The following is a 12559-nucleotide window of genomic DNA, read 5'->3' on the forward strand; positions in this document are numbered from 1 at the left end:
TATGAATGAATTCTCGGTTATGCCACATCATATGTACGGTGTAGGTGTGTGTGTGTGTGTAGGGGGAAGGGGGCTTTAATAAAATTCATTTGGTCCCCGAGCCGAGGAGCTAGCCTGTGTACGACTGGAAACGCCATTACACAATTACAAGTACAGCGGTGCCAGTTACTAGTACCTCGAAACTAGCCTTCTTCGCAAACTTGTGGGGTGGCGACGTTACTAGTATTTTTTTTTTCGGGGAGCGACACGAGTTCTGAAGGACGGTTTCGCCGGGAGAAGTTTTCACCGCCTTTTGGGGCATTCACTACTTCTCTCCCGGCAAAATTCCTCGGCGGCAAAACCGTCCCTCCGCGGCAGAACTCGCGCGTCCGCCCCACAAGTCTGCGAAGGACGCTACCCCGAGACAAAGTAATAACCAGTCCTTCTAGTTAAAAGTGGGTCATGTCATGCCACAAAAATGGGCTACGTGAATATAAGTCAGTTGCAATGACCTTTGAACTCTCATGGAGTGTTTGGGTTTGTTTTTTTCTCTATCTCTATCCCTCTTTCCTTCTCCCTCTCTCTGGGTGTGTGTGTGTTTGCTTGTGTCCTTAGATATTTAAATGCGCAGTAGAGGAAAAGGAGGGTATTACCTCATTGCTGTTATAGAATAAATGCTAACGTTGTTAAGCCGATACATTCCTAGTTATGCAACGTTTACTACCCCAGCAACCGAGCGCCGGGTAAGAGAGCGCATGCCCGCTGTCACATGCCCACTGTCCATCTCCTTCGAGAGGTAATTTAACAAAAATCGCTACAGGATCCTATAGCCCCGCCCACCTCGATCAGTCAAAACGTAGAACAACAAAATAGAAAAAAAAATGCAAATATTTAATGAGTTCTGTTTACGTCTCGGGGATATTCACCTTTGGCGATAGGCATGTGCTATCTTAGCCTGACTAAATACAGAAGGGCGGTTGGTGTAATACCGGGCCGACCGCTAGGAGCGCAGATGTAGTCAGGCTATGTGCTATATTACCTGGGAACCCACATATTACATATACCTTATGATTATATAAAATTCCTCCTCATTGGACGGGACATTTTGCCCTAATCTTCTGCTGGTTGCAAAGACAGAATCAAATTGGCCAGGCTGTATCCATTGGCCAGACAGTTACCATTATACATGTTGGCTTGCGAAATGGTAACTGCCTGGCCAGTTTGATTCTGTCTTTGCAGCCATTAGAATATCTGCTTAAAGATTAATTTTGCCTAGAACGCATAATGAAGGTTATCACATCGTCTTCAGGCCATGTCAGGACATTCGCTTGAGCGTCCAAAGTCCAAACTCCGTTGAACATATGTTGACCCTTCCCCTCTTAGATAAACATTCATTCCTCTTGTGTTTAAAGGGCAGAGAAATCGCGCAGTGTGAGGGTGAAGTAATCACCATTATGGACGCCTGCCCTGAAGTCTACACCACACCCCCCGTCAGCCTGGGCAACTGACCAATGAACAGGTTAAGCGGTATTTCGATGAGGTGAGTTCTAGATAAATGACCTAACAAAACAGTAACACTAGTACTGAAGCAAGTGGACAATTTTGAACTGTCAGTTTTCAAATTCTCTGCAACATCTGTTTTCTTGTGTACCTCATTACCTGGATGTCTAACCTTTATAGATACGTTATTCATGGTTGCCAATCGTGCGGAACAGGTATACATAGGTACAGATTAGTGCTTCGTACTGCCTAAACATCAGGTACAGGTGTTAGTAAACAGTGTCACTACGTAGTGCCGGACCTGTACCAGTACCTGAAAAAAGTCAATAACAAAATGACCTGCAGCCTTCGATGATTACAGAAACATGATAGAAAGTTAACAGTTTCCAAAATCCATGGTTTCGAAATGGTCTCAATCCAGACATCGTGTAGATACCAATTCCCATGTATACGATGTTGGCCTTTTTTTCAGCGCTCAAGTTTTATCACTGTAGTTAGAATAACATGTTTTAATTTGACTTAGCTGCTTGTGGTTGGCTGGTGTTCGGAGCAAGGTCGGGGGAAGGTCGAAGTCTTGAATGCGTGACAGAGCCTTTAGAGGGAGTCAGTCCGGATTGACCTTGTACCTTGTACCCAATCCCAGGACTAAACGTTGTGCAGAATCAATCGCTGTAAAAGTTCCATTCTGAAGGAATGATCTTTATTCACACAATAGTACAATAATGCATAATGTGCAATATAATAATAACACCATTTACTGAAAGCCGACATCAAAACACTTCACATGCTAATAAAATGTTAATTTTTAAACTCACCTGCTATCATATCTGTGATAATTGGTTGATTTTTTCTTTTTTCTCGGAACATTTGCATTGTTTTGAAATTGAAAAAGGTCGACACCACAACACACCAGCCACTCAGAGGCTGTGTCCAAAATGTAATAAAAATATTGAAGATAAGTTTCAATTTGTTATGACTTGTCCTACTTATGAGAGAGAGAGAGACAGACAGACAAACAGAGAGAGAGAGAGAGACCGTTACAGACTATCACTACCAAAACAAGGTTCAGCCTATCTGGTAAACAGAACGATACTTTAGTTTATTGTTGGGTCCAACTCCCATATTTGCCTACATGGGTCAATTTCTCTATACCTCATTCCGTAAGAGACACCAAACCATCGATATATGACCCATGTAATTCATATGTTGTTATCGATATTGTACCATGTACGATTGTCGTTCTTCTTCCATTTTACAAACTTGAAAAAACTAACAAAAGAAAACACACTGTGAAGAGAAATAACTGAGGATTGACAATTCTTTATTATGTCAACTTTTCCCAAAAGAATATTAATTATTTATGCCCGCGCTTCCAGGGGAGGAGCCAGTTAAAAGGCACTTTGTACACGACACTTTTGGACTTATTTTTTGAATGACGTATGTCTTACTAGGTAAATTTTACTCAGAAATGTTACAGTGTACTCTGTCTACATGCAGGGTTTTGTTCTAGTGAAGGACTTCTTCACGCCCGAAGAACTCCAGCCTTGCAGAGATGGCACCGCGGAACTGGTGGACGCTTTGGCAGAAAGGCTCTACAAGGCCGGGAAAATCAAGAGTGAGTTAGTATTATCTTCAATAGAAAGGGTAATGAAAAGTGGGATAGGAATTAGACCAAGCGTTTCATGTCAACCCATTACAGTAAACTGCTGGAGAAATTATCGGACAGAAGCAAATTTACGATTTTTGGGGTAAAAATTACTATATATGCACATGAAATTTCAGAATGGTTTATTACAGATGGTCCGAATTCCCGTTTTATGTCTAAAGTTGGACGACAGAAACAAGTGAGATACTGTGTAACAGTATAGTTTTTTTACAACTTTGGTAAAAAACTTTTTGATAAAATATAAGAAATATATTTCAGTCGATTATATTGTAGTTATGTTTAGTCGCTATTGGCAGCATCATATGTCAACATGTTACAGTTTCAATTTCTACCGTATATTTGCAAAGTTTGCTACCAAAATCCTAGTCTGAAGGTGCTTAAAAATCCGAGCCTCCTTTGTTGCAGTTCCTGGTGCAGTCGCGTTTTCTGAACGCACGCGCCTCTCTTAGCTTTGGATGTTCAGGGAAACGCGAAAAAAAACGCTGCGATACCGGTGTCACAGCAATCTCGCCCCCCGAGCGATTTGGCCCCCCTTCTGCCTCTTAATAAGTAACCTCTTTTACACCGTACCACAGGTATGGCAGGTATATAAATTTGATAAACAATTCTAACGATATTATTGCGGGTTCGGTTGAAGCTAGAAAGTAACCTCCTGATTGAAGTATTCGCTTTTGCTATGCTCAAGGCCGCACAACACAGTATTTATGGGCGAACCCCGTAGTCAAAAGTAGTCCGGGCACAAAGTAGTGCTGCACAATACTAGAGAAGGGTGCAGAGATTGTTCTGTGCATGGCATCGAGATAGAACCTGTGGTAAATGTTAGAGGAATACGTCAGTTTTGACACTGTAAAAGTTGAATTATGGTGCGTGTTCAGTCGGCGTAGATTTGCGCTTGGATACTTGTCCCGCCTAGTACTGTGCCTCGGCTGCAGTTCCATGACCTCCGCAGTGGCGCTAAAAAAAGAGGGCATGAGAAAAGAACTAGCCGGCAAATCTAAGCTAATTTTCACATATTTTGTACACTATACCCTGAATTTTAACATATCAAAAATCTGAATCTTGATTGTGCACCCTACTATGATTTTCAGTGAGTCGAACTGAGTCACTTTGGGGTCCTTAACTATAGAAATCCCCATAGGGCTAATACTGTGTTGTGCCGCCTCAACAGCAAAGGCATCTGAACAACGCAGGATTTGAGCTGATCATTGGTAAAATAGTTTTTAGAGTGTTTACATGCAACATGATTCCCCAATACAACGAAATACTAGGATTAAAATAAGTAAACGAAATCGCGAACTTGGACATGCTTGAACTGAAGTTTTCCAGGAAATAATTGATTAAAGGGACCAAATTACTAGCGGGGAGGGGAAAATCACTAGCGATTTCGACCCGGGGAGGGCGAAATCGCCTTGACACCGGACAGGTAATGCCTGCAAAGAAGGCTATAAAAATATTATGTCACGTCACAGACACGTACCGGGACGCAGGGCTGTTTCAACGACTGACGCTAATCGAGGAAGAGTTCCCTGGAACATGCGCACTGCTGTTAAAGGAGGGCAAGATTCACAAGGTCAAACAATTGCAAATTTACAAAATTGTTTTGTCCTGTTCATTTTGTGTTTGTTTTGGAAATATCTACAAACACATGCTTTTTATGATTGATATCGATTTTTATATTTTTAATCTTTTTTGCAATAACTGGATGTCGAATTTGTCACATTTACAATTGCTTTTACATTATCATGTCAACAATATTTTATGTTTGGAGCAACAGTATGTCAACAATAAGAAACGTATTAATATTGGAAAAGGAGGACACACTGTATGAAACGAGGGCATTCTAAAAATTACTTTGAAATTTGAAAATATGCCTTTGTTACGAAAGAAAACATAAGTTATTGTTAACATTTCGGCCATTTGTTTGTCATCATTTGCTGTAATGATATGACATCTATCTGTAGCTGTCGGATTCTGTCCGTTAACACGGTACACCTTACCTTTGCTACCAGGCCTATTGTGACCTCTGGGTGAACGACCGCCTGCTGAATGTCATGGAGCAGCTGGTAGGGCCGGAGATAGCCGGGAACCTGCTCTGGAACCTTCGGCCGAAGGTAAACGGACAAACACCACAAATGGACGATAAAAATTCATCGCCAATTTCTACAAAATTCTTTGCTATATGCTCGAAATCCATCCTTTCTCTCGAGAATTATCCTTTGTAAATAGTTTTGATAAAACGCTCCTACAACTGTTAAATTTTTTGCTAATACAATTTTACATGGAGGTAAGCACAGTTAAAACACCTTTATAAGTGCGTATGTTTCAACTGTGTTTTAAACCATACGTTTTTAATCGAAACACAAACTTACAGACACACCTCTACTTTCACGGAGGTAATGACGACAATGCTGATAGCCACAAGTAACATTGTTCCCATCGACCCTGTTCCGACACAGGTACCGAGCAATGATGAAACAACTGTGCCCTGGCACCAAGGTAATACAACAAGCTACAGTTTTAAACAGAAATAGTAGACGTACTCAATATGATTGAGGGGCTTCCGGGCAGTGTTCGGGTTGCCAAATTCGTAAATGTGTGACAGGACTTGTCAACAAAACATAAAATTACGTGGTTGCTATTTTCATTTCTTCTCTTTTGATTTTGATAAAAGCGACCCTGAATGAAGTAGGGAGACCACCCTACACCATATAGCATGCCTATGCAGCAAAAAACCAAACTAACACACAAAATTTGAATTATTTATGCATAGACAATTAATTTCTTTTAGTATATTCCAGTACATATAATACATTATCTTGTTATAGAGCAGTGATCTCTAATCTTCCCTGTTCCATTTATAAAGTAGAATCTACTCACTTACTTGTACTTACTGAGGTCTTCCCGTCTTCTCATGAGCACCCTACGTCAAGTAGTATATAGGCTCATTCAATATTATTTGATCTTAAGGCGACACCGATTTAATTTGTTGCTTCTCGGGTCGCCCTGTCCTTTTTTTCCGATTTGCAAAAAAAAAATGGAGGGTTCTAAATTAACTCCAAGATGCTCAATGAAAGACATATTTGGCCCCAACAGTTGAAAAAAAGTAATTTTCTTCCTAGTTCTTAAAGTTTTTCAATGTAACCATGCAATTTGGTTTCATTAGAAGTTCAAAATCTATTGTTTTAATTACAAACCAGCCTGGTATGTTGGTGCATTTTCGGCTACCATGGGGTGCTTTGGCCTGAACATTTCTGTTCGCCCTGTCGCTCCTGATTCTTTTTTAAATCCGAGAAACAACAAATTGAATTGGTGTGGCCTAACTGGAAATCTACGAGTAGGCGATCACGATTTACCAGTATTTACAGAGGTTTTTTGAGGCAGATTTGAATGACTATTTTTTGACTGTCACAGTGGAGTCTTCTTTGTAAACGATCCTAAACGTATCGATCCTAAACCATGAACTCTTAAAGTCACTTGTATCCCGACAGACAACTGCTACACTCTCCCGGAGTCTCTGGGCACGCTGATTCCGGTTGCGTGGATCCCTCTGCTAGACGCTACTGTAGAGAATGGCTGTATGCAGGTACCTTAAAGTTTATCTGTCTGATTGGAATATCATTAGCCTCCCGTACAGAACTACCTGTTGGCGTCACAGAAGCACGTCGGCAGAACGTACTGCACCTACGCGAAACCCGTAATGTATTGTACATAGAACTTCGGCAGAACGTCTCATATAAAGTCGTATTCGCGCATGGAAGGTCAACATCTCGTCTTAAGTTTACAACTGTTGCGTTAAAAATATCGTCTGCAACATGAGCAAAAGAAAAAAAATTCTGATGCAATGTTAGCCAAACATCCAACCGAAACCGTGAAAAAATCAGGCTTTTTCGCAAGTGCAGTACGTTCTGCCGACGTGCTCTTCACAGAAGCGTAAGATCAAATACGTGATTTGGTGAGCAGTGGATCATCATTAACAGGAAATTTGTGGCGTCCCGTCTCTGTTATCGAATGGCTTTGTTTGGTTCCTCTTGCAAAAACGTACAATAGTGACGCTGAAAGTAAAGGTTATCTGCATAGTACCAAAGGAAGCAAATGAATATGCATAGTAACAATGGAAGTAAGCTGAATATGCATTGTAACAATGGAAGTAAGGTGAATATGCAAAGTGACGATGGAAGTAAAATGAAACTGCATACCAATAATTACGTAAAATGATTCTGTATTGAAACAACGAAAGTAAACTGAATCTGTATTGTAACTATCGAAGTAAATAGTAACGATTGAAGTAAAGTGAATCTGGATAGTAACAATGGAATTAAAATGAATCTGCATAGTAACAATGGAATTGAATCGAATCTGCATAGTAAAAAATGAAAGTAAAACGGGTCTGCATATTAAAAAATAGTAAAATGAATCTGTAAATTACTAATGAAAGCCAAATGAATCTGCATAGTAACAATGTAAAAAAAAGTGAATCTGCATAGCAACAATGGAAAGAATATATCTGCATAGTAACAATGTAAACAGAATCAATTTGGATTTTTGAAAAGGGAATTAAAAGGAACATGCATAGTAAAATGGAAGTAAAAAATAAATCTGTATTGAATACATCAATCCTGACAATAGTCTTCTTTCCCTTTATTCAGGTGCATCAATTTCTACCATGTACGTTTGCTAATATATGTATATATAGTATCAGTTGCGTTGGGTCTGTGAAACCGCCTTCAACAGCACTACGCCTGTATCTTCTTTGACTTTTGCAGCAGTCAGTGTATTCCCTTTCTTGGATGAACGAGTGCCAGTCTTTTTGGGGCCACGTTTTTTGTTCATCGTAATAATAGATGAGTTTGGTGTCGTCCTTGTTGGAGCGAACGGTCTGGTAGACACGGACCCAGAGGTGCATTATCATCACAATACCTGCAATACAGCACACAATTACACCCAGAACCGTCAATATTGTATCCAGAGATATGACTATCCAGAACCGTTCCTGATCCTAACCCTAACCCATTCAGACATCGAACTAGATATGCATGGTTTTGAATACAATAGAAACTATCCAGAACCGTGCCTGATCCTAACCCTAACCCATTCAGGCATAGAACTAGTAGGCACTGTTCTGGATACAATAGTCACCACAGATATCGGTTTCCAACGCCTATCCAGTTGCCTGATTTCCTTGTGTATCTCATTACCTAGATGTCTAACGTGCATCGGCGTAAAAGAATACCTTATTTGCTAAAGATCGGCAGTGCAATGCCATGGTGCAACAGTTGCGTAATGTTTTCTTTGGCTTTACATGGATCAATATACTAGTATTCAAATTATTTTTCGGGCCAATTTGCATCTTTGGTTTCTGAACACTAGTCACGGTACGTACATTTTAAAAACTGGCAGCTTAATTATAGTTAGATGCATATTTCATACCATGGACATAATGATGGGGTTGAGTTGCTAGTTGCTACTGTAAAACGTTAACGAAACTACCTTACCAAATATATCCGGACTCATGTTTGCCTTGTTACACATTCCTGTATTGATGCAGAACCGCGCCAATTCTCCTATTATGTCCTTTCCAAAGTCAGGTCTCTGTATGAAAGGCAAATCCCTTTCTGGATACCTCTTCCCGTATTTGATCAAGATGACAAAAACGTGGAAACGCTCGATTTTGGTGTTTATCTTTTCTCCTTCCAAACCGATGGCGTCCATGTTCCTTACCACCATGGTTTCATGTTTGAACATAGCGCTGTTCTCGCTCCAAAAGTCCTTCTGGCTTGACCGTTTCTGTGTATTGATGAGACGAATGTCCGTCCGGTTTCCGACGAACTGAGGTAGGTGGTGGCAAAGAAGATCTTCGGACAAATCAACGGGTACGTGAATAGGGCAAAGACGTTGCAGGCCGAGCAGGCAATGGGGGGGGTTTACCTGTAGCACTGGCGAAGTCACACCGCCTAAAGAACCGGGACGGTCTTCCGTGGCGGCAAAAGGCAGAGAGCCAAGGGGGAGCTCAAGAGAGGGTGGACGCCACCCACCCAGCGTGGACCCTGGACAAGGAAGGACTCCAGACAGTAGACTGACACTGCCTGCAGATCCAGGTGCCACATGGCTACGACTGGAGGCTGAAACCCTTCTTCTCCAAGCTCCCCTACATGAAGTCGCACGAATGGATGAAGGTGTTTGACTTTTGTTAGTCGATTTGCATGCGCATAGTCCAAAGGGAACCCGTTTGCATTTTTCCATTACTCCTATCGTTAACAATTTTTTCAATTTCAAGCTGTTTGTTATGCTGGGGTCGTATTTCCAAACCAGGGCCCGGCTGGTCGTATGGAACTAAAAGTAGGATAAAATGACTGCAAAGCACAAAAAATGACATTGCGTATAAATTGTGAAATCGAAACGGCCCGGTTGCTTGTGAACGGGCGTATGTTTGCTCCTTGTTCATGTATCAACAGATATTGATTCCACAAGTCACAAGAACCAGAGGAAGGTTGAAAAAGAGCACTAAGGCCACACCAATTTAATTTCTTGGCTAACGGATTTTTGTAGAAAAATAATGGAGCGGGCGGGCGAAAAAAAATAAAATAAAAACAGGCCTAGGCATCCTATTATGGCCCAAAATGGTACGATAGAAGCCATGAAGTCAACTCAAAATTTAAACAATGAATTTTGAACTTTTAATGATTGATATGCATTGCATTGAAAGATGAAATAACTGCGACATCTAGGAAGAAAAGGACTGTTTTCAGCTGTTTAGGGCAAAATATGAGCATTTTGCAGTTGATTCTGAATTTTAATTTTTATTTGCAAATCAGAAAAAAATGAAGCGGGCGAATCCGTTAACCAAGAAATTAATTTGGTGTGGCCTAATGAGTGGTTATTTTCCCCCAGGTTGTAGCGGATGGCGTGCTGAAGTACGCAGTCCGAGGTTTGCCCGGAAAGGAGCAACAGCACAACCTGTTCGAGCTTCTCGATTGCTTGGTAGTAATCTGCTCACCCGAGATTTCTACCGATGAAATCGCCAATCTACAACCTAAGCTGCCTCCATGTAAGATATTCTATAGTTATATCCCGTGGATAATGAAAGTAAACGACAGTGGGGAGATACATCTTGTGTAAAAAAAATAGTTCGAAGAAAAATATCGTTTGCTTCAGGCAAGGACCTTGCTTTAGGCAATACCTTAGTGCTTATGATTTTTTTTCCACTCACAGACTATCATGATGCATCTGCTGCATCACGTCTCCATGTATCTGAGGAAGTATGGGCCGGCCCCAGCTACGTGGATGTTTGGGTTCGAACGATTCAACAATTTCATCTCGAAAAGAATCATGAAGCGTGTGACACCCCAGAAGCAAACGTAATGGAGACATATGCGGTAGGCTTATATTCATTACTTCATATTTGCTCTTACTCTCCAAGCAGATGTTTGTGTGGGGAACTTTGTGACCTTTCTTTTATATGCCTCGTTCTAATATTCTTCTAATATCTTTTAATACTCTGAATAGTTTGACGTGGAATATTTCATCACAAATAGCTTATGTATTTTATAAATGCATGGTTGTTGATATTAATACAAATGTCATGTATTGCATTTCCAGATCTTTGACTTGTCCCAGTTCCTGTCGTGGATTGGAAAACTCCCAGAAGCACAAAAAGCTTCGGGCTGTAACGACATCCAGAAAGGACCTATTCTTCGTGTGAATATATATATATATATCTTTAATATCAATAACGATTTGTTAAGGACAATAAGATGATTAACTGAAATGCCTAGTATGATCATACTGGGTGTAAGCTTGACTTCTGTATCAATGTTGTTTTATCCAAAATTCTACATCCCCCAAAAATTTCACAAGAGAGGTACAATTATGGCAAAAAATATGTAAAGGTGTTTCTTCTTCTAGATTACAATAGGAACATAATGAGTCCTCTGCTAAGTTCCATCTATGTAACTTATTTTTGAGAGCAAGAAAGTTATGTAACAATTTATACTATACAATAGGATAAACATTACCCGCTTTACCATGCTGGTATATCTGTGGTATAGTTGCACATTTACCGATGAGTAAATCTCCGGTAAATGTTACCTTTACCGGACTTTACATCACATTTACCTGTCCGGTAAATCCCACTTTTCGTGCAGTGTTCGATATCATGGCTTTGCCGTTTAATGTACAAAGGCGAACATAAGGGAATGGCCAAGATGTGGCTTTCTCTTGTCCATACCCAACGCCGAACTTACTGAAGTATTCAGTGAATTCCTGAATTAAACTTTCTTCGCACAGGATTTCACAAACTGCTACCCCCTGCTTTTATCCAGTCGACATTGAGTCTCTTGAAAGAACAGAAAGAACGATTGGGACTGCCTATGAACTGCTGGACAGCCTTCCATCGTCTGAGACAGGAACCAGTGATAATGAGGAGAAAATAGACATCCCACAACACAATGAAGGTGCACACATAAACGACAATATATCGGAACTGCAAGACTGCTGCCGCAGATGTGAACCCGCACCTCCGTCTCCCTGTTACTGAAGTACCCACGTGCACGAGACGTGCGAACACACTGGACGTGTGTGACTTCCTACCCCCTTCCTATGGAACACCCTGCTGGCACCTTGATGGATCCACCCTTTCCTCCCACAACCCTGCCCTGCATTATTTACGGTGGAACTCACTAAAACAAGAACACAATCAGTTACCTTCAGGAGACATGGCAGAGCTGTCTGCAAAAAGAGGTGCCAATGCCACTCAGCAAGCTGTTGTGTTGATTTATGACTGTCAAACATTCTTTAAAAAGTAGCAATCCCATTCTTGGACACAGACTACAATTTCTTACAAGACAAGATGTCATGCATGAATGGGGGGATAGCCACAATGCCAACAGAGGAAGAAGAGAAAGAAGAAATGGCAGAGATTATTCTATCGTTGAGTATGGACTGGACTAGATCCAAAGCCTGCTGGTCTAATATAGTTTACAGACAGTGGTGCAAGGTCGCCAAGTTTGTGAAGAAGTCGAAGCTGCTGGACCATTATTGGACATTGCATTAAGACAATAAACCCAAGCACACATCGAAATCCTCAAAAGACATGGTTATAGGAAAAAGGCTGGAAGGTTCTTGGGTGGCCATCATAGTCTCCTGACTTAAACCCAATTGAGAAACTGTGGTGGGATCTGACAGAAAGCTGTTGAAGCACGGAGACAAAGAAGGGAGTTGTTGCATTTGAGGACATGGTCCAGTGTTACGACGGGCACCTCTTCTGTGTCGACTGCCTCAAGAACTACAAGGAGAAAGTCTTTGGTTCTGGACAGGTAAGTAAAGAGATGGTGCAGACTTTTCTGACATGTTGGTAGGTTTGGGAGGGTGGCATCACGTTTGAGGACATGGTCCAGTGTTACGACGGGCACCTCTTCT

At 41.1% G+C, this 12559-nt stretch overlaps 1 protein-coding gene and 1 pseudogene across 1 annotated transcript; one reads left to right on the forward strand and one right to left on the reverse strand.

The window, feature by feature from the left end:
• Positions 1 to 734: 734 nt before the first annotated feature.
• LOC109472409 lies at positions 735 to 7782 on the forward strand. Its single transcript, XM_019772179.1, has 7 exons — positions 735 to 775; positions 1453 to 1519; positions 2977 to 3094; positions 4615 to 4715; positions 5155 to 5256; positions 5602 to 5641; positions 6634 to 7782. The coding sequence occupies exons 1-7, from the start codon at positions 735 to 737 to the stop codon at positions 6735 to 6737; spliced, it is 573 nt and encodes a 190-aa protein (XP_019627738.1). The 3' UTR covers positions 6738 to 7782.
• A 45-nt stretch (positions 7783 to 7827) lies between these two features.
• Positions 7828 to 11858, reverse strand: LOC109472410 (annotated as a pseudogene).
• Between the last annotated feature and the right edge of the window lie 701 nt (positions 11859 to 12559).

Source organism: Branchiostoma belcheri, unplaced genomic scaffold, assembly GCF_001625305.1.
Source record: "Branchiostoma belcheri isolate BF01 breed outbred unplaced genomic scaffold, Haploidv18h27 scaffold273, whole genome shotgun sequence".
NCBI lineage: Eukaryota > Metazoa > Chordata > Leptocardii > Amphioxiformes > Branchiostomatidae > Branchiostoma > Branchiostoma belcheri.

What these genes read in the sequence shown, in the direction of transcription:
- LOC109472409 (XM_019772179.1), top strand. Translation starts at nt 735, where the DNA reads ATGCCCGCTGTCACATGCCCACTGTCCATCTCCTTCGAGAG. An exon ending in TTAAGCGGTATTTCGATGAG is followed by an intron (nt 1,520 to 2,976) that starts GTGAGTTCTAGA and finishes GTCTACATGCAG; the next exon opens with GGTTTTGTTCTAGTGAAGGA. An exon ending in CAAGGCCGGGAAAATCAAGA is followed by an intron (nt 3,095 to 4,614) that starts GTGAGTTAGTAT and finishes GTCACGTCACAG; the next exon opens with ACACGTACCGGGACGCAGGG.